Source organism: Botryllus schlosseri, chromosome 15 (assembly GCF_051294905.1).
Source record: "Botryllus schlosseri isolate E-star chromosome 15, Bs_hap1, whole genome shotgun sequence".
Classification (NCBI taxonomy): Eukaryota; Metazoa; Chordata; class Ascidiacea; order Stolidobranchia; family Styelidae; genus Botryllus; species Botryllus schlosseri.
In genome coordinates, this window is record NC_137250.1 from 15,101,016 (window position 1) to 15,122,405 (window position 21,390).

General features: G+C 41.4%; 1 protein-coding gene across 2 annotated transcripts; it reads right to left on the minus strand.

Moving 5' to 3' along the window:
• Window positions 1-1,142: 1,142 nt before the first annotated feature.
• On the minus strand, window positions 1,143-21,250 carry LOC145456932 (structural maintenance of chromosomes protein 1A-like). 2 transcript variants are annotated; one of them, XM_080335075.1, is made up of 26 exons: window positions 20,985-21,125; window positions 20,724-20,901; window positions 19,663-19,786; window positions 18,765-18,924; window positions 18,141-18,298; window positions 17,835-18,005; window positions 16,994-17,152; window positions 15,916-16,073; window positions 15,111-15,279; window positions 14,282-14,437; window positions 13,629-13,849; window positions 10,799-10,952; window positions 10,192-10,233; window positions 9,136-9,286; window positions 8,619-8,752; window positions 8,291-8,407; window positions 7,787-7,893; window positions 7,430-7,586; window positions 7,005-7,130; window positions 6,286-6,435; window positions 5,830-5,925; window positions 5,349-5,543; window positions 2,892-3,048; window positions 2,369-2,527; window positions 2,015-2,142; window positions 1,143-1,494 (listed from the first exon to the last, which is right to left on the minus strand). In XM_080335075.1, the coding sequence occupies exons 1-26, from the start codon at window positions 21,091-21,093 to the stop codon at window positions 1,420-1,422; spliced, it is 3,711 nt and encodes a 1,236-aa protein (XP_080191201.1). In that variant the 5' UTR covers window positions 21,094-21,125; the 3' UTR covers window positions 1,143-1,419. The 2 variants fall into 2 exon arrangements, with proteins under 2 accessions (XP_080191201.1, XP_080191202.1); XM_080335076.1 differs by lacking the exon at window positions 10,192-10,233 and having other exon boundaries at window positions 20,985-21,250.
• Between the last annotated feature and the right edge of the window lie 140 nt (window positions 21,251-21,390).

Consider the following 21,390-nt stretch of genomic DNA (forward strand, 5'->3'; position numbering starts at 1 on the left):
AGTCCGAGTCATGGAATTATGACTCGAGTCCGAGTCACTGTGTTCACTGCTCAGTTACCAGTAAAAATCTTGGCAAACCCACTTTTTATAACTCTGTTTGGTGATATCGAATGGTTCGCATTTAAAATATACCAATTTTCCTCACTCTTAGCAGTGTCTGGCCGCATTTTCAAGTACCAGTACCAACAGACGAAATCCCAATAGTGTTTTGGCTCTGGAATGACAATGAAATGTGGGTCTTGACCGTCTGAGACTCGAGTCCAAGTCGAGTCATGCGCAATGACTCGAGTCCAAGTCGAGTCAATACACAGATTGACTCGAATCGAGTCATTTCCGTATTTTGAAAAAATGACTCGAGTCATTACAACCCTGCCCAGTACCCATCTACATAGCCTATTCATACAACACAATTTGAGCCTGCGCCAATGGTTGACGAGTAGGCTATATAAACTATGTTCGAATTCAATATAAATAAAACAAGAGGTTTGGTTAAGGTAAGAACAGATAACAGATATAGACTACTAGTTCGCGACAACGTAATCTGTAAGCTCCGATCACTTCGTTTGTGGTCAATTTGATGGTGAGAGAAAACAATAGAGGCTTAGTAAAACGCACGATCATTGAATAGTTGGTCTCTCGCACGGGTTACACTATAGTGTTTTGCGAACAATACGAACATATGCAGTGAATTTTATTGATACCGATTACTTGATGCCTTGAAATTGACTCGTGAATTTTGCTCCGAGTCACGAGTCAATCCACATTTCTGATGCGCCGAGTCAAGTCAAGTCAAGTCATTTTCGCAAAGTGACTCGAGTCATCCCAACACTGCTTAATACTGGGAATGGAAATAAGTCGACTCTTTTAAAACCATCCATCGCACATATATTATGATTTCCATTTAAAAAACAACACCAAGTACATTCAATAATCACAATACAACACCTGATCGAGCATAGCTACTTGTCTAATTGTGACAATTGCTAATAGCGTGTCATAGGCTACCTGCACAGATACAACGCCTATCATACCTCTCTGTACAGCCTGCACTGTATCAGTATCTATATAGCTTGATATAGAATGTCAAAGGCTTTCCCGTACGCCTCAAGCAGTGACACAGCCTCCAATTCAAAAGACCGCTTCAAGTCATTTGTAGCAACATCATTTACTCAAAAAAGCAGATGAAGCGTAATATACCACGGATAATTTGTACATACCGAAACATCACTTCTTATAGAAACGTCCCGAAACAATGAAATAGCCATTCGAATTGTACAGTCCTTACGACGTACTCAGCACAGATTATAACAAAAACGGAACAACAAATATTGAGTCTTCGTGCGTCCGGCTTCACAATCCCACCAACACGAAACAGCAACGCGAAGCATGACCCAACGTTCCAGACTGTGAGGTGCCGCTTCAAGCGGGCGCATCTGGATAGCAGGTCATGTCGACGGTCACAACTTTACTGGCAATCGCCTCACCTTCCACTTGCTGTAAAAGACAGCTAAAATTAGTACTGCCTACTGTCACAGGCTAATATGCGCAGTAACTTCCAAGGCTGACATTACAAGCAAGAAACCGTGATACAGCTCGCCTTCAAAATAGCGAGTGTCAAAACCTCGCAGGTCGAAATAGCAAGGCATTCAAAACAACAAGTGTCAAGACAGTAACTGCCATGATAGTTAGGCAGTCAAAACTTTGAGTGATTCAATATAGTAGGTGCCATGATAGCGAGTCATTGAAAATAACCAGACCCAACGCCATCCATAATTCCTAAGCCTAACCCAACCCCCAACACTAATGGTAACACTAAGTTACTGGACTCCTAACTCTGATACCAATAACCCGACCATATCCCTAACCCTACCATGACCCAACTTCACCTTAACTAGACATCCTACATTGGCCCAGACACTAAAAAAACTGATAAATACGACTGTAACTCGATTCCTACCCATCAGGCATGACAAATATGATCAGGCTACAAAATATATAGAATAAAACCACATACTTCCGGATAGATTCCCACGAGAGCGTCGACCTTGTTGTAGAATTCCTCTTTGAGCGAAATCACGATGCATTGCACGCTTTCCGACATTTTCTTGATGTACTCGGCAACCTTGCCAATGTTGGTGTTATCTGGACGCAAAACCGGGAGACATATTATTTCGCATTTGTTATCGTAGTAGAGGTACCGTGATCACATATTTGGATTTCAAAAACGGAGCTGTATTTGTATACAGATTTCCTGAATAATTGATCCATTTATAACTCTCATGAGATAATTTACAGTCTTCCAAATGTAATATGGCACAACTATATAGTTTTTTTTTTTAAATATTTGAAACATTCTGGCATGTCTTACCCAAGGCAGCATCGATCTCGTCCAAGACGAAGAAAGGCGAAGGCTGATAATCGTGAATCGCAAATATCAAAGCGAGAGCAGCCACTGTCTTTTCTCCGCCGGACAGATTGTCCATCGGCCGGAATCTTTTGCCGGGCGCGACGCAATTATACGTGACACCTGCATGGGTGAACGAAAATATATATGAAGTGGTCAAAGTAGTCTGGTCTGTTCTGCAAGACGTTTCTTGAACATTAACCCGCATACAAGCCGTGAGGCATTCAAAATAATAACAAGGAACCCATTGAGCTTTAATTTTACAAAAATCTCAAGTAATCGGTGGTCAGTAGTGAAGCGCTTTCCACTTTTTTGGAGTAGTCGAGTAGGTTTTGACCACTGCACTCTTGTGCAAAATAGCAATTTCTTTTAGCCAAAACTAGGCCTAGAATGTATACCTGGCAAATGCTACTACTACTACTACTTGAGTACATGAAGATAAATTTAACGACGTCAAGTACTCATACACCTGAAAGATAAAACATACCTTCCAAATATGGCTCTTCCGGGTTCTCCGGGCCTAAGAAGGCCTGCGCGCTGTTGTTCTTGGAGAGGTTCTTGTAGATCTCGTCGATCTTGGTGGCGACGTAGTCGAAGCACTGGTTGAAGTGTTCGAATCGCTTCCGCTTCACCATCTCAAAGTCCTGATAAGTAACAACAAAACAAATTAGAAGCAAACCAACGCGCCAAAACAAAACTGGAAATCTCATGCTTTGCTATCGCTTGGTATTTTGACAATGCACTATTCGAAAGACGTCATTCACAACGTTTTGCAATTCAACAGTTTTCAATCACAATCGGAATCTGGCATTGATCTTCCCCTTGACCAGACTATTTCGCTTTTAACCGTTTCGCACCGGCTGCAATTTTCGAAAAATTTTACTTCAGTTTTCAAAATCGAAAAACTGTACCTTAATGGGACTCGAGCACCGTAAACAAGGTAGCGTTCGCTTCAGAATTTCAACGCGGATCCGATTGCGCCACTCAAATCATTTCGAGCTCTGTGTCTGGCCACTTATATCAAGAGCAAGCCGAGAAAACGATGGTTGGGAACAGACATGCTAAATTGCGTACTTTATGCACCTTAGTATAGGTATTCGACGACGATACAGTCTGGTGTATTGTATAGGCTCAGAATTCATCGTTCTAGAGAGCCCTGAGTCGACGGTCTACGTCTAGCAGGCGCTAATTTCTATTCTAATCGAAACAATACCGACCGTTTTAGTCAGCTCGCGGCAGGCCGCCCCCGCCGAGAGAGTGAGTCATGGCTAGTAATGCGCGTGCGTGTGGTAACTTCTAAGGCTTATAACTCAAACTGTTGTGACCCTATATTAGTCATTTTAGTATTCGTAGACGGATATTTACAGTCCTTACCATAATGATTTACTGCAAATGCTTATCATTACTACAACGCAAGATATATATCGATGTACGACAGCTCTTTGTATACCCAGACGCACGCTTTTGCGTAGGTATAATCGCTGAGTAATATTGTATGTATTCTGAATTATACTTCACCATTAGCCGTTATTTAGAATCATATAGGCAACAACAATTCACAGACACAATCTATGAAGGTTTATGCCAATTAGAACACGATATATTTCACGTTATGTGACGGGTATTCAGCCATGTGCTTGAAGCTGGTACGGTAGTCTGACGGAATTCGCTTCCCGGTTTTCAAATGAAACCTTGAGCGGTATAGAACTAACTAGTATAGTTGCTTTAGCAAAATATAAACAGAAACTGACAATCACTATTCATAGCAACAAACTACAGCTGGTGATGACGAATAAAACCAACTAAACGACAGTGTATATGGCGGGTATGAGGAACGCGCGTGTCTGCGAAATGATGCTTCGGCAGATATTTTTGTCACGCGGCCTATCACATAGCTTTTACTCAGCTTAGATGTAACTAATATCAGATATGGAGATACGTGTGGACTTGAATGGACACTAGCTATTCACATAATGAAACAACTATGCCCGAAGACGGCTAGAACGAAACATACAGAACGTTATCTGAGAGTGGTCAATGACGCGCGAATTGCCGACACAGTGTATTTTGCAACATATTTATCTACGGTGTTTGATATACGATTTTGACGTCTTCGATATAATAAATATCAAATAACAAGGTATCAATGAACTTGTACGAACAATATCTATTCACAGAAATGAACAGCAACGACCTAGCACGATTAATATGTAATATATCGTGGTTTCAATTACGGTACTCTTAGTCTTCTCTCATACCGGCATGTCGAAAAATAGACACGCGGTGCGAAACGGTTAAGTCTATTTATATTGGCACCTATTTTGCGGCCAACGTCAGAAAATATGGATAAATTTCAAAAATTTAGTCGCGAAACGTCAACCATGGTTCACGCATTCCCAGTTGCGAACCACCACCTTAACCGTACTTACTGCTGGGTATCAGGATTGTGATGACTCGAGTCATGATTTTTTGACGACTCGACTTGACTCCAGTCATTTTTTCAAATGCGTAAACTTACTCGACACGAGTCAATTTGTGTATCGACTCGACTTGTACTCGAGTCAATTTGTGTTCGACTTACCTTGCACTCGAGTCATTGTGCACGACTCGAGCCACACCTCATTATTGGTATTTCGTCTATCAGTCCTGATACTTGGAAAATAGGGCCAGCAACTGTTGGGACTGAGGAAAATTAGCTATTATGAATGCGAGCCATTCTATATCACCCGAGCACAGTGGAAAAAAGTGGCTTGAACCGGATTGAACTCAAAACTTGGTTACAACCCTGCTGGTTATAGGGTGCCTTCAAATTTTTGACATGTCGAACCAAGGTATCAGTCGTGTGACAATGCTGTCTACACAGCTCCGGCATGCAATACAGGTTTTGTTTCTGATAAAATCCGGTATCCAGCACCCCATATTTGGCTACCTACGAAAGTCGTACCGTTTTCGCTTTTTTCGCCCTTCTCCGCAGACTGTCGAACTGGTCCTTCGACTCGGTGTATCTGTTCTTGACCTCGTCCAGGTGCGTGATGGCTTTCATGTTGGGAGCGGCCACGCGTTGTATGAGCGCGTTCAGCTCGCCGAGCCGCGAATTCAAACGGTCCAGGTCGCGTTTGATCTCGTCTCCCTCCAGGTCCTGCCGGGTTAAGACACAAGAATTGCGGCAATAACCACAATAAATCACACGCTGCCGTTAAAAGGTTGGCTACTTTAAAGATTAGATCACGAATCAAGGGTTAGCCTCCAGTCAAGTCCTTCCCTGATATATGCAGCGACTTGGCACTTCTACGTTTTAGGTAAACAAGTCAGTATTCCAAACCTAGTTTTTCCTAAAAACTGAAAACCGTGAAGAAGCAGTCTGAAATTTTAACCGCTTGACTACTCCTAAAAAGCTACAAAACTTGAAACAGTTGAACACTCACCCGCAGGCTGAGCGGCAGTTTTCTGTAGTCGATCTCCAGTTGCGCCTCCCTCTCGTGTATGCTGCTGCTCGCCTGACTCTGGTTCGCCTCGGACTCCTGCGAGACAGAAGCAACGTATTTGAAAAGGCTCTTGGATGCGCAACACTTCTACGCACACTTGTGTAATAATCCATATCGAAATGAACTCCAATATTTTCCCGTTGACACTTGTCAAGGGTAATCAAGTTGCTCACGATTACACTTGACGAGGGTAGGTAAAAACTACAATATACAATTGAATAGTATATTCATATTGAAACAAACCCAAATTTTTTCGGCCGACACTTGTCAGGCGTGGTGCATCTACTGACAACAATCCCTGAAATATTCGGGTTTATTTCAATGTGAATATATTATACAATTGTATATCGTACACAACATTACACGCCTAGACTGGTTTCGAAATCGAAATCTCACATTGTCCACAATGTCTCCGAGCGATCCACTTTTCAACGGTAACGACACCGATTCCATCTTGCACTGCTGGAACAGGGAGTGCCTCTGCTCGCGAATCTGTTCCATCTTCAGCTCGGACGCGTTAATGGCCTTTTGCGTCTGCGAAACTTCCTGGCGAGACACGAAAAAGTACTTGCGTGGTTACGATTTTTGACTACTTCTACTTGGGCCGTTTTATTTGTAGGGTAACTTTCCGACTCGGCCAGAAATTGATGCTTCTCCTCGAGTACTAACGCGGGCTACATTGATCGTTGCCCTCTCTGAATTTGTAACGACGGCGTAAAGACTTGGTATCACAATAAACAATACGTGGGATACCACCCAAAAAATGCACAGTCCATCGGATGAACTGTGTCAAAAATATTCACGTGAGAAGTCGGCATAGCCATATTTTTTGCGATTTCCCCCCTCTCTCAGCCCCCTTGAGCCTTGCTCGATCGTAGCAGACTGCAAGCTAAGCCAAACTAAAAACACAGGCTTATTTTCAGTAGCGTGTAAGATTTTCATAGGATGCTGAAAACTGCTATGCGGAGATTGGTGACAACTACCTTCAAGTCAAATCATCCGTAGGTTACAGCCGCAAACGTGACCTAGTATTTCTCACGCATTTGTTACAAATACCGAATGAAATCCTCCGTATATGCCGTAATTGCGCACACCCATCCCCGGGTAACACCCACTTTGTTGATCTTAGCCGTTTCCTTTCGGATTTCCTCAATCTCCGTGGCGCGATCATCCACATCTCTCCTTTTCTGAATCTTCCTGGTTTTCAATTCCTGGAGCTGGTCTTCAGCTTGTTGGATGATCTGCGGAATGGAAACTATTTTTGCTCGGGTCCCGTTTCCGAAAAGCAGTACATTTCGAAACATTTGTTCATAGGTTTTTAAGTTGTTGATCGAAATTACATAGCGGCTCACTAATAAGAGAACTTGTTGCGTTTCATTGTCATATGATACAGACACAGTCACCGTCACATTAACCATATTACATGTTCAATTAGGAATAAATCACTTAAAACGGTAGGGATGTAGGAGTAAGTTACATGCTGCTGTTTTTATTCCAAACTTGAGCGAGCGTTCCGTAAATGACCGAGTACCAGACGTACCTTCATCGCTTCCTTTTCCTGTTCCTTATGCTTCTTGATGTTCTTCTCGTCAGCCTGAATCATCTCTCTCCACTTCAGGACGTTCTGATGAGTGTCCAGCGACTCCTCGTACTCGCACTGGTTGGTCAGTCGCGATTTCTGGTTGTCAAATTCCAACCTGGTAAACGAAACAACTGCAGAGGAGGCGGTACAGAGAGAACGGAGACTGATTCAGCATCAATCAGCGTAACGTTTCAGGTTTTCTCTTGAATTTAAAATCGAAATCTCCTACATCGATAAAATACACATAACCTTAAACCGACTTTTTCACCTCTACTAGCGAAATTCGAATCTAGACACTGCGCAAGACTCCCGTACCGTTTTTTCATAATCTCCTGCTGTCTGCTGAGCTCGCGCTCCTCATATACGCGAATGTTCGGCACTCCGATTTGGACACAGAACGTACGGAATACGTCATCTTCGACCTAGACAAGACAAGTAAGAATCAAACCGACAGCAGCCGGGAAGCTAATCAAGTACAGGGTTGGCAAACAGAGCATCTTTTCCACCCAATTACGAGAGTAGCAATCTGATGTAAAATCACTAGAAATTGCACTCCAGCCGAAATTATATAACCGACATTGAGCACATTTAGTGTTCTGGCTGACACCATACTTGTCGGAAAAAACACACCTTCTTGCCGAAATAAGGAGTACGGGCCCAAAGGGAACATTTGTTAATTGATTACAAAAAGCAACCTTCACATTAGTCTGCGACAAGCATTTCGGCCAAGTTCACAGACCTTGCAATTCCAGACTGACTTGCCCACTATGATGTAGCTTTACAGCCTGCGTCAAGACCAGACTGCAATATCGCACCAACCTCGTTCATAGTGTTTTTGTAGTTGCCGATATCGAAATTTCGGCCCCGTATCCTCTCCTCTATCTCCATAAAACGAGGTTCGAAACTCTGCAGTTCGCGTTCGTACTCTTCGATTTTCTGAAACAATCATCGACAAAACATAAACAGGACGTCGGAAGCACTCGCAATGTCTCCAGGGCTTGGTCAAGCCGTTGTAGTAATTAGATCATGCAACATTATCAACATTGTTATGATGTCGCATGAGGCTTTCGCAGGTCGCATTTGGCCCATAGTGAAATCGTACCATTATCAGTAAAAAAATTGTACTTTCGATTGTTTTTTTCCTCACCTCGTTATGTTCCTTCATACTCCGCCTCTCCGTGTTGTCGAGATCGTTTTGCGAATATTTGATTCTGTTCTCGAGCCCACCGATTTGACTGATGATATTCTTCAGGTCTGCCTCCTTTCTTTTCTTTTTCATTTCTGTAAAAAAGGCGAGTTTTGCGTCTTGTCAAGAAAAACAGCTACATTCCAAGTTTACCCTGATAACTTACACTGAAATATTTCTCTCCGAAATGAACGGACCACCCATTGATACACCCTTTTTAGCGATTTGCTAGCTAATTGAATCTTAGTCTGTGACTCAGGCGGCAAGCTAAATTCAGACATCACCAGGTCGGCTGCCCTAATATCAATCAAAACATGAGATGGCTAAAAGGCAGACATTAATTTCTTCAATGTCATGCCTTCTACTAATATTATAATAATTTATAGAGCAGCGTAAAAGGGTAAACAAATATGTCGTTATCTTGGGCGCGCAGTTTTTCAAAGCTCATTAAGCAATATCCCGGCACATTCAGAGGTACCTTGCTTGAGTTCTTCGGTCAGCTTCTCTTTGCGGTTTCTCAACTGATCCAAGGCCTTTTCGTCCCATTTCTGGGCCTTTCGCTTCAAGTCGGAGGCGCCGCCCGATATGACACCGGATTTTTGAAAGAGTGTACCGTCCAACGCAACAGCCTAACAACACAGAAATCTCAAATTCCCTGTCACCGATTCATGTCCCGATACAGCAATATAACACCAACACCAACCCACATGCCTTTACAGTAACATAAACAATTACGCATACTTCAAAATTGGTTAGTCCAAGTAGGGATTTGATAGAGATGGAAATTAGATTGCATGCGTATTAGTATAATTGACGCAAATCCTGCTACCTGCTCACTAGACAAAAGCTGCTACTAGCTACACTGTAAAACCCATTGCCATTGACAAATCACTTCAATTGACACATACAAAATGAAGTTACTACATGGTGTCTCTTATATTCTTGGAACATTAATCGTCTCTAATGAGCATTGCAAAGTTACTAAAGTGCCGAGCTAACTATTTAAACTCCATACGACTAAAACTGGCCTAATTCACCCTTTTCCCATTTACAAAATACTGGCACATCCTCATGAACCAGGTATCAAGTATGATCAGATATTCTGACAGTTTCGATTCTCGACACAAACGCTTTTGGTCAGCAATGCATCAAACTCTACACCTATTGTAGCCCTGACGATGCTGTTCTTTATACTAACTTTGCACATCTCAAAATGCAAGTGGTACAGATCCTGGCGCACTGACCAAGGTTTAAACCGAAACACTGCTTTTGCGACCCTACTGCATTTACTAATCCTGGACCTATGAACAGTTCTCTAATATCCTTCTACAATCCAAGATCCAAGACATCATTCCTGTCATAGGCATGAAACAAGCATGACACATACGATGATCACATGCAAAGCTATGATCCCACATCTGGTTACCGGCAAACAAAGTAATTACAGCATCGGCAACACCAGGCATGCTAGTAGTTATTTGACGCTAGCCATCAGAGATTGGCATGGCACTTATACACTACATGCGGATATAACCTGATTTCGACGAGTGCTTCCATCCGTTCTTTGAAACATATCCTACGCAATGAAGACGAGATTGAAATTATAAAGACACAGCCACACGCACTTTATCACAATTTAAGCGATGATTATTTTCAAGCTGGATTGGGACATGTGGTTTTTAATGAATTACAGTTTTTATGAGACTTATCAACAAAATTCCAGTCATATCCAAATATGGTCATGGATTAGGGGACATGATACAGAAGGAATTACGGATCTTAATTTGGACTTGGAATCTCAAATCTAGAGTAGGGTCTGAATATTAAATTCGCTCATGTACGCAATTGGGACTATTCATTTTATCCCAAAGTGCTCTCGCTTACATATATCCAATGGCGGAAATGGATTACCTAAATATTCCAGAAATAACAACTAACAATATACAACATAATGTGACTTGAATTTGGACATGATACAGAAGGAATTCACTCATCTCTGGTACAGGATCAAAATTATTATTTTTCTTCAGAAGTACCTTCAAGTGTGTAGATACAATGGCTAATGCAGAAGATACAAATATCAACACAATAACAAAGTTCACCGTAACGTGAAACTAAAAACCAATGAAATCCAGACCGACCTTATGCCTTTCCACTTGTCCGAAAGCCACTTTTCTCGCGTCGTCGGCCGTCTCGCACACCAGCGAATTACCGCAAGTGAACTGCAACGCGCGCTTGATGGCCGGCGGGTCGTACCGGATCACGTCCACGACCAGCTTCACCCCTTTGGGCTCTCTAAAAAAAAACGGGCTAGGTGTGAAACCAAGCTCTTTGTTCAAGAAATGCAATGCCTCCAGCGCAGGCGGAATTTAAAAGGCCTCGAAAATATGCAGATATAATGCATATGTTGGAAGCATAGACGCCGAACCTGGGTATGCAAGGTATGCGCACGACATTTTTTTAGGTATGCGGCATACCTAGAATTCGTTTTGGCATGTATCGGCATAAACCCCGATTGTGTTATTTAAAACAAATCGCAAGGTATTTCCGTTTACGACATTACCTGCTGCCGCTTATGTGAGCGATCTCACCCGTTGCGCGCGGCTAATTAGCGAGAAGCGTGTTGCCAATTAGCGAGATTCATCTGTGCACAATGCAAATTCTGCACAATGTAACGCAATTTCCCGCTGAGATGATCGCAAAATTATGTCATTGATTGCCTAGCGCTCGGCAATCGTCGATTGGGACGCTTGCCTGATTTATCGCGTCTCCAACAAGCCTAGTTTTACTGGCTTGAACAATGACATCCGCAGCTGCATAGGCCCGGTGCGCACTGTACCAACGCTAGCCTGCACTATCGCATCTGCATTGGCGCGCACGATATCATCGCCTGCCTACACAATCGCATCTGCAACAGGTCTGGTACGAAAGATATCATCGCTGGCCAACTATCGTGTCTCGAGCCTAGCATGCGTTGGCTCCTATCTCTCGATGGCTTTGAGACTATGCCGTTAGGTGTATGCTGATTAGCGATTGTGATTAAAGAGAGACATCGCCGAACTGAATGACATCGAATGTCCGCAGACATTTGCGATTGTGCGTGCGCCGTGCATACGTAATTGAATTCCGCTAATACTTGAACATAACCATCAGAAGATGTGTGTCAAGGCTTGAGTTGTAAAAGACGAGAAAGGTTTGAACAACCTGAAATCGGTGCCATGATAGAACAGATTCCATAACAACTCGGACATTTTGCCTTGCGCAAATCGTCGCCGGGGTTACGTAATACGCGTTGATAAGCGGCGTATTTATTTGTTCGCGAGCGATCAGGGACTCGCTAATTGACAGCACTTCCGGACTCGTTGACAAGCTTATCATACGCGCAAGTTTGTTAACACGAGAAGATTGTATAATCGGCATTTACGCATGCACTTAACCCTCTTGAATCGATGCTATATTAACCCTAATTATCAATTCCGTCGGATCATGATGTCATTCCTTTGTGACGTCATCGAACCCGCATACCTAAGGAAAATTAGCGTTCGGCGCCTATGGTTAGAGGGATGGCAAGTGTGTGTACATAAATCCATAGTTATTAGCGTTTTCAGTCTGACGCATTTTAGAAGAAAAAGGTTCCTAACATCGGTCCTTGGCAACTTTTCTGACAGGCGACACAAACTAGCAGTGTTCGGCGACACTCCTCAACTAAATATGTACATAAGGAACATTATGATGTATTCCTCCGACAAGATATTTATTCATTTGTTTTTGTTTTAGAAAGCGAAAAGCTCGAGTAAGTCGAAGTTCCCCGTCAGGATAGTGATCTAATGATTTGCAGGAGCATTCCCTGCGGGCAGAATTCTCATCAATTTCCACAAATAAACGCACTGACTTAAATTTTATCTCTAAAATTTTCATACTTTAAAACATGCATGGCACCACGCTTGGCTAGTTCAGCGGGGTCTATCTAGCAGTGTTGGGATCAAGTCACTACCTTCGAGTCACGAGTCATTGCCCATTTTGACTCGAGTCAAGTCAAGTCAAGTCAATCGATTTTCAAAGGTGACTCGAGTCAAGTCAAGTCAAGTCACGAGTCAAGTCACAATTCAAGTCAAGTTGCCTTTTCGAAGTATGGGGCATGATAACGTCACTGCGTTTTGCAAGCTGTCTGAAATACAGATTCAGTGGTCATTGATTTTGAACCGATGAACGAATATAGAGTTAAATATCCACGCAAGAAGGCGCTGTATCCCTCACATATACGTAGAACTGCCACAGTTAATAGTTACCATGCAGCCAAAATAGAGAATAGATACGAATATATAGGATGCAATACATTACCCATTTGCAAATCGATATGATACAATTCGAGCCTTAGCCAATGGTTAAGGACTATATAAACTATATTCGAATTCAATTTCAAGAAAACAAGAGGCTTGGTTAAGGTAAAAACAGACAATAATTACTTTACCATACTGGTTTACGACAGCGTAAGCTGTAAGCTTCGATCACTTCGTTTGCGGTCAATTTATTTGTGAGCGAACAATGGAGGCTCAGTAAAACACACAATCATTAAATGATTGGTCGCACTCACGGCTACACCAGCGTTTCGCGAACAATCCGAACAGATGCAAGATTCAGTGATTCAAATCGACACCGATTACTTGATGACTTGAAATTGACTCGTGAATTTTGCTCCGAGTCACGAGTCAATCCATATTTCTGATACGCCGAGTCAAGTCAAGTCAAGTCATTTTATCAAAGTGACTCGAGTCAAGTCAAGTCATTCAAAAAAGGTGACTCGAGTCAAGTCATGACTCGAGTCATCCCAACACTGCTATCTAGCCTATATATGCATCAGCATGTTAAAATCAAACGGCCAAATCTAACAGTATTTACTGAGTGGATATAACTGAGTCACGTTGAAAAATTGCGGTGACTGAAGATTTGACCAAGACGACCAACACCTACCTGATTTCTCTCAATTTATCATTGACGGGCTTCGCGTCGATGTAGTCGAGGGGAAGAAACGTCTCGGGTTCCGCGCATTGCTCCTTCATATACTGTATGCAGTCGCGGGCCGTCTTCTCTGTGTCGCAAACGATGGCGTACATGTACTTGCCCAGGACTTTGGTGATGGCGATCTTGTAGCGGTTGTGCACCGGTTCGCAAAGATCCAGAACTCTGCCGTACTGTGGAAACGAATCGAATTGTGCTCGGACGGAATATGGTTCCGGTTTATATCATATTCGCGAAATGATGTTTGATTTTGCTGATATGATCACCAACCACAGTAATTTGAGATAAAACATTTCAAGCTGAACATGCACAGCTCAACTCGTGCGTTGCCATTCAATATAGAAATTTGGTTATTCCGGGGTTGACAAAAACCGTTAGTTTTAATGCATTCTTTTGATGCGTTCTCGGCCGTCAGACCGATTCTGGAACACAACTTGCCCGGTAAAAACAGAGTACATCCGTGTTATTATATATATTATAGGAAATGAGCTGGACTGTCTGGACATCGTTTGATAATAACGATAAGGCCGGGGAAACTTACAAGTGGACCAATCTAAGATCAGAAACAGCTGTAGCAATTGAGATATAGTTTCAGCTTCACTCACAACTCCAGGGAACAACCTCTTCAGATTCTCGAGCAGTTCCGCCTTTCTCTGCTGCCTCGAACTCTCGGTCCGGTCGACCTTGGCGTCGCCCTGCTTCTTCATCACTTCCTCCAGCTCGATGTTGATCTCCCGAATCCTTTCGTAAGACCCTTGAACCTATCAATGAACCAGTGTCGATATTCAGGACATTTGACCGCAAGTAGACAGATATACAGATAGGATTACCACACCGTACTTAATTTAAGAATTTGTCCTCATTCTGGAGGGTGATGTATTATAGAACTACATTGTCTTCATTCATTTGTTTGTATTTTAAAGTTCGAAGCCTGATAAAACTATTTTGTCCCTATTTCTAAAATTTCTTCGTATTTCAAAATTTGATGTCTGATAAAACTATATTTTCCTGATTTTTAAGATTTGTCCTGATTTTGAAGGGTGACGTCTTATAAAACTACGTAGTCCTTCTTATTTTTAAAGATTTGTCCTTAGTTCAAAGGGTGTCTTGTAAAATGACATTTTCCTTATTTCTTAGATTTGTTCTGAATTTGAAGGGTAACGTCTGATAGAACTAAATTGTCCGTATTTCTATAATTTGTCCCTATTTTGAAGGGCTGCGGATGTCTTGTAAAACTACAATTTCCGTGTTTCCGAGATAATTCCATATTTTCCACTCTGTCGTAGACTGTCTAATTTTCAGCATTGAAGCAATGATTAGGATTGGCAGAAAGTGATGACCTTGCTTTTCACGGTCAGGCTACGGGAACTTTTGGCTATCATTAGTTGTCAGTCCAAGCGTCGATGGCAACCATTGTTGCATATAGACTCCCACCTCCTTCTCCAGTTCGGCCTTGAGCTTCTTGTGTTCCTTCAGCGTCTGTCTGCTCGTTTCGATGTACTCGCGGAGTCTGTCCGTTCGCGAAGTTGCCTCCTCCAGCTCCTTGCGCTTCTGCTGCTGCAACGACCACATTTCGCTCTTCTTCCTCCTCTCCGCCTCCAAACTGCGCAAAAAAAGCTGCATGTAACAAGAGGCAGCCGAAGAGACTTTACAAGGTACAGAACTTTACTATATGAAGATATTCATATATCAATGAAAATATTTGAGCCAACATTCTTCAGTGGTGATCGTCGGCCAATGACAAAATTTAAAAACTTGACTGTAACTACATTACAGTAGGCATTATCGAACTTCAACTTCGGCAGACTTGTCGATTAGTTACTTTCCGCCCGATTCGAGACTTCACAAATCGCATGTAGGCATTAGCAATGCTACTCAAATTTAAAAGTTTTGCCAACAGATTTGTGATAATGCAATACAAGCTATACTCTGGAATTACTATTTGCGATTACAGGAGACGGAGTAGGATTTCATCGATTTACAATGTGTTTTGAGTTTGGTTTGAAAGCCGTACCTCAGCAGGATTATTCCACCAAAATATGTAAAATTAGCGGGATTTTGCAAGATTACAAGGTAACCGGGTGATTTCTTTGGACTCTGCATTTTAAATCGCTAGTCAGAGCCGGAACCATTCGGATTGCGAAATCTTCGAATCTGCTGATCTCCGCTCCCAAGTGACCGAAAATGACCCTCCTCTAGACTCCCGATCGAAATAAGTCGCAAGCATCCGAATTCGTACTTTTCGTTGTCGTCCTGCTGCTTCCTGGCCAGCTTCTCGATTTCCGTGTTGATGGCGGTGGATCTTTTGGCGGCCTCCTCCTTCAGTCTGTTGTACTCGTTGATCTGCTCTTCCTCGAGCTCAAGATCTCTCCCTTCGCTCTGGCTGTCGATTTCCACCTTGAGGAAAAACCGAGAAACCGTATCAACGTAAAATATCGCTCAAGACAAGAGTGGGTTCGGAAAATACAGATAACAATATTCGGATACAATATTGAGTGAATCCAGGATTTGGATAAACAGGTTTACGCTTGAAGATATCAAATCCGCTAATCTGTGTATTGCTAGGAAGAGGTGGCTGGAGGACGCAAGTAGAAGTAGCCATGTCCAAGACATGTCAAAACGACTTCAAGTCAAAGTAGAAAATGAAGAAGTGAGAAATACTTGAGTTGTTTCAAAATATATATTTGGTCGAGACATCGCAAACTCTTAATAATAACAGCTAAAATTTCATAACTCACATAAAGAGAATAGCTGTCTGATATGAAATATTCTACTGTGCAAACCCATTTTCATTTCCAAATTGCCAATAGCCTATTAATACAAACATATTGCTGTTTAGAGATGTTTGTTGGGGTTTTGGAAAAAATTTGTTTGCAAAAAGCCTGTGATTCCTGCTATGGTGGACGTTATATGTTCAATAAAAATCTGTTCCTCAATTTTGATGTCTTATATGTTGCGATCATAGCCAAAGGTGTCTTTGGAAGCGTCGACCGTTATCATTACATCCGCCACCACCTATCTTTGCGGAAATGTATTTTTAAGACACGACTGCATATTTCAAGAAATTTAGCTATATATAAATAGTAGGATATGGTGTTATTTTGAAGAATGGTCATCTTGTTTCTGTTTATCAGTAGCCTACAGTTGATATTTGCGCAGGACAGATGACGGTTGCACGATAATAGAGCTAATTTTGAACTAAATCTCTGGGGGTGCGCGACGGTCCAAAAGGGGTCCGCAAAGACAAAAAGGTTGAGAACCACTGCCCTATTATACGGTACCTTTAAAAATAAGTAATTCATCACTGTGCTCTATACCTGCTCCTCGTACTCGCGACGTTTTGCTTGGATCTCGTCCAGTTGCTTTTTCAGATCTTGTATCACCTGCATGTGGCTCTCGTGTCGAATCTCCGCCGTTCTCAGCGACTTTTTGGCCGACTCCAGCTTTTTCATGACAAAATTTGTGTTTTCTTTTGCCTGCAAATGCGTAGAGGTTCATGAGCCACGATTCCGCGATCCTGATGTGATTGCAGCAAGAAAACGTATGCCGGATAAGAAAACTTTGGAAGCAAGTACAAGGGAAAAGAGAGAAACACAACTCAACGGTGTCAGCAATGCAACCTACAGTCAAATTGGATGCGTTTTCACTATTTTCATTAGCAATATTGCACAGCTCAGCAGCAGCGTAACCAAAGCATAAATTTCGGCATTTCGCTATTCGCGATTGCGAATCGGTCAAGAATACGCGCGACGAAGTTTCAAGTCGCAACGATTTCAGAAGAAAACATTTGGAAAGTGTTATCCATAGAGTAGTTCCGTCGCAAATGATCCTAGCAATTGATCGGAGGTGGCGAATTTTAAAATCGCAAAATCTATCTTTGCAACTGATGCAAAATAACTAATGACACTACGAATAGGTACAATTTTCGAAAATCTATCCAGTTCTGGGGATATTTTGACCCGAGACTGTTATGACTATCTCGCTCATAATGGCAATGCAACACAAACATATCCCAAAATTACTTTACATTATAAAAAGTATAAAAAGTAGGTAGTTCTGTCAAAAGATTTCAAAGCAGAATGGAAAGTTTTCTTAAGGAGTACGTTTTTGTACTGACCACTTTGACCATGCACAGTTGATTCCATGATTCCATCTCACCTTGATGTACATCGGCCTCTTTTTGTTCAGTTCCGCCTCCTTCTCCTGGATCTTCTTCTCCAAGGCCGCCGCCTCCCGCATCATCTTGCCCTGCTCTTGCTTCCTGCTCTTCACCTCGTCGTCCGTCCTCTCCGCCTTTCTCATCAGGTGCTTTAGCTCCTTTTGCTTGTGCTAAAAGCAGCGGTCATTGTTACGCAAACAAGGACCACATCATTAACGGCGGTTAAAAGCTAAATTAAGATTTCTAATCGGTACGCGGCGGAGAATGTCCGATCGTTCACGCCGACTCGTGAATTAACAATTCACCTGAAGCTTGTCGTTGAGATCCCGAATCTCCTTGTCGTTGTAATAAAACTTGAACAGCATGAGTTGCATACGCTGCATCGCGTAATCTTCCCGAAGCTTCTCGTACTTTTCCGCTTCCTCTTTCTCCAGTTTGGCTTCTTTCCTTTCGGCCGCAATTCCTGACAAACGGAAGAGAGAATTGTTGTCTTACACAAGGCCCGAGTAGGAATACCATTAGTAGGCCAGATTCGGGGCGGAGAAGGTCAGACTGGACACAGAGTGACATGGTTTACTCGGAGGCTAAAATAATTTCTAAAATCCCACACTTGACATTCTTATATGCGAAACGTTTGGACATGATGGGTCACCGGACGAGATATTTTAAACATCAGCCTCCCATCTGTATAGTAATGAAGTTTGACATTATTATGCCTTCAATTATTGTTGTATTGTTCCGTATTGAATATTTACCGTTAATCTGGGCCTACGATCAATTTTTTAACGGCATTGCAACAAAATGGAGTCGCTACAATGCAGAATATTTTCGGGTCGCGAAAATTCTAAAATATTGAAATTTCGAAAGTTCACACAAAGACTAGGTATGAGTGAGTTTATTTAAGTACGAAGCATTCTTGGACGCGATACCTCGTTTCCTATGGTACGAAGATTGGGTCTCTTGTTCGGCACTTGTCATTTCATTTTTGTTCTTGTCGTAATCTTCTTTGAATTCCACCGAGCCAGAAATTTCTTCGAATAGCTGAGTTCGTTCCTTAGGGTTTTTCATGGCGATCGATTCCACTTGGCCCTAGGTATCGATGGAGGTTTTCGACGTAGTCATTTTATTACAATATATCAAGGCTTGAATACGCACAAGGGCTAGGATGTGCAGAACTGCAGATAGTGATACTGGTAGTTTAACATAGGGATTTCTGAACAAAGCGTTGTACCGAATGACTTAATTACCACATTTAACCTATATACAAGTCTACTGTGAACTTTCTTCTTAGTACGACAAATCTGCTAGGTAATTCCTGGACATACAAACCCAACAGAAGTGAAAGAATAAGACACCAATTCTCACACCAAGGTCTTAAATAGAACTGTATGGTTCTCTCAATTGAAATACCAATTCTCCTTTGCGAAATATCACAAGATGATCACCCAATCGAGTTTTTAGTGTATCAATAACCCTTGAAACATAGTTATTATTTGACTGCGAATGACATTAAATATCAATATTTTCAATAACCTAATACTTTTTCTGCCTATATGAAACAATCTTCATTTGATAAATAACTATCTGACTTTACAGTGACTGGAAAATATCAACATTTTACTTACGGAGACATTAGTAGGTCCTTCTATGTTCTATATATTAGAAATGGATTTTGACACAGCCAATGATCAAATTATATTCTTTTATAACTGAATTCAGTATGGTTTTACATGAAAGACTTCATTTTAGCAAATATTACTACAGAGTACGTGGTATAAAAAACGTCAGAAATGTTATCGAACAGTCTGAAGGTATCAAAAGTCGTACCTGGAACACTAGGAAATTCTTCACTTTAATAAAAATGTTGATTTTTTCCATTTCCTTGTTATATTCCGCATGGGTTACTACTTTGTCATTGACTCTATGTTCAGCAGAAGAGCCTTTAATCATTCTGAAGATAGAAGAATCTATGATTAAATTTGAAGAAAATACAGTAGTGCAGTAATATAATAATAATATGCATAATGTGCAAACATATAAATTAACTGGAGAGCCCAATAACTGAACGAACTTGCTAACTGTTCAGTGATTAGACATATAAATTCCATTTTGGGTTGTTTAGTTCATAATGTGTTTTGCTTGTAGAATAGAGTAAAGTGAAAAAAAAATCATTTAATCAAGATAGTCCCATTCAATAGTTGCCTTTGACACGAAACAAAGTTTAGAAATGTTTTGAGAAGGGGTTCCTGTGATGCTCAGGTGACAACCCGATGCAAATGTCATGCACGGATCAAATCCTATAAAATGCTATGCTTCTGCGACCTCAGGCTGACCATTTGATGCGCACTTTCCTAACTGTGTCAAAAGAAGCATTTTTCCAAATTTCACTAATATATATTATGGTTAATTTCACAAAGTGTAATTCAAATCAAATATGTAGAGAATAACAAAGCAGAGCATAACACCAATGTTGTTACATCACCCTAACATAACCACTTCAAATGAAATACACATGCACATAACATATCTCTAACCAACGAAGCAAACTTTGTTTTTGGAATGGCAATTTTTCTGACAATTTCACAATGTTGTAACACACATTCTTTCATAAAGTATACCGGGCCTTTTAGGCAGTTAAGGCCTAGTTGCTATATATTCAGAGCTCTGAAAGTATTGACAAATTTTTTATTTCAACTCTGGAAAATGCTGAAATTGCCCAAGGATTTAATATTCTATGTGACATACACCGTTTCATATTTTCACAATGGTATGTAGGCTAAAAGGCAACATCGAATCCAAATCTTGCTGAAGTGACATAGCCTAAACAGTGTACAAAACAATTTTACATTGCTATTTTAGTTGTTCTTACGAATGGAATACGGATATACCTGGAGAAAACTGTCTTTTCGCCCTTTTCATCAACGTAAATTGCTGTGACACGGGCTCGATTGCCTACAGGCCTTCCGACAGGGGCTCCATGGATCAAATCGGACAGTTTCTTAACCCGCAGGCTGCTGGTTTTTTCACCCAGCACAAAACTGATGGCATCCATCAAGTTGGACTTTCCTTAATTGTTCAAATACCATATTAAATGCATGGAAAAATTGAGGACCAAACCCATTTAAACATCCAGATAGAAATCTACCAACCTGAGCCATTTGGACCGATAATCGCTGTAAATCTTTTGAAAGGAATCAGTATTTTGCCTTTGTATGACTTGAAGTTTTCCACCTCTATACTTTCTAAGTATCCACTCATCCTGTATGATTAACTGCGACTTATCCGCAATAAATCGTTGGTGGAACACTAAGTTTCCGTTTAAAATAGACAAATTGCCGTTAAATATCTCAGAAACATGCGCATCGCGGCATTAGGAAAATTTGCAGCCTAGCAGTAGAATTAAAATGCGAGGCGGGAAAAAAATCAGCCAACAACATAAATTATTGAGTTACGTAGCGCACGAGTCGGACAGCAAAATCGCTTGAATCTCAAAGATATAAAAGTTCAATAATATTATCATATCATAAATAACTATGGAGTTCTTTTACATAGTTA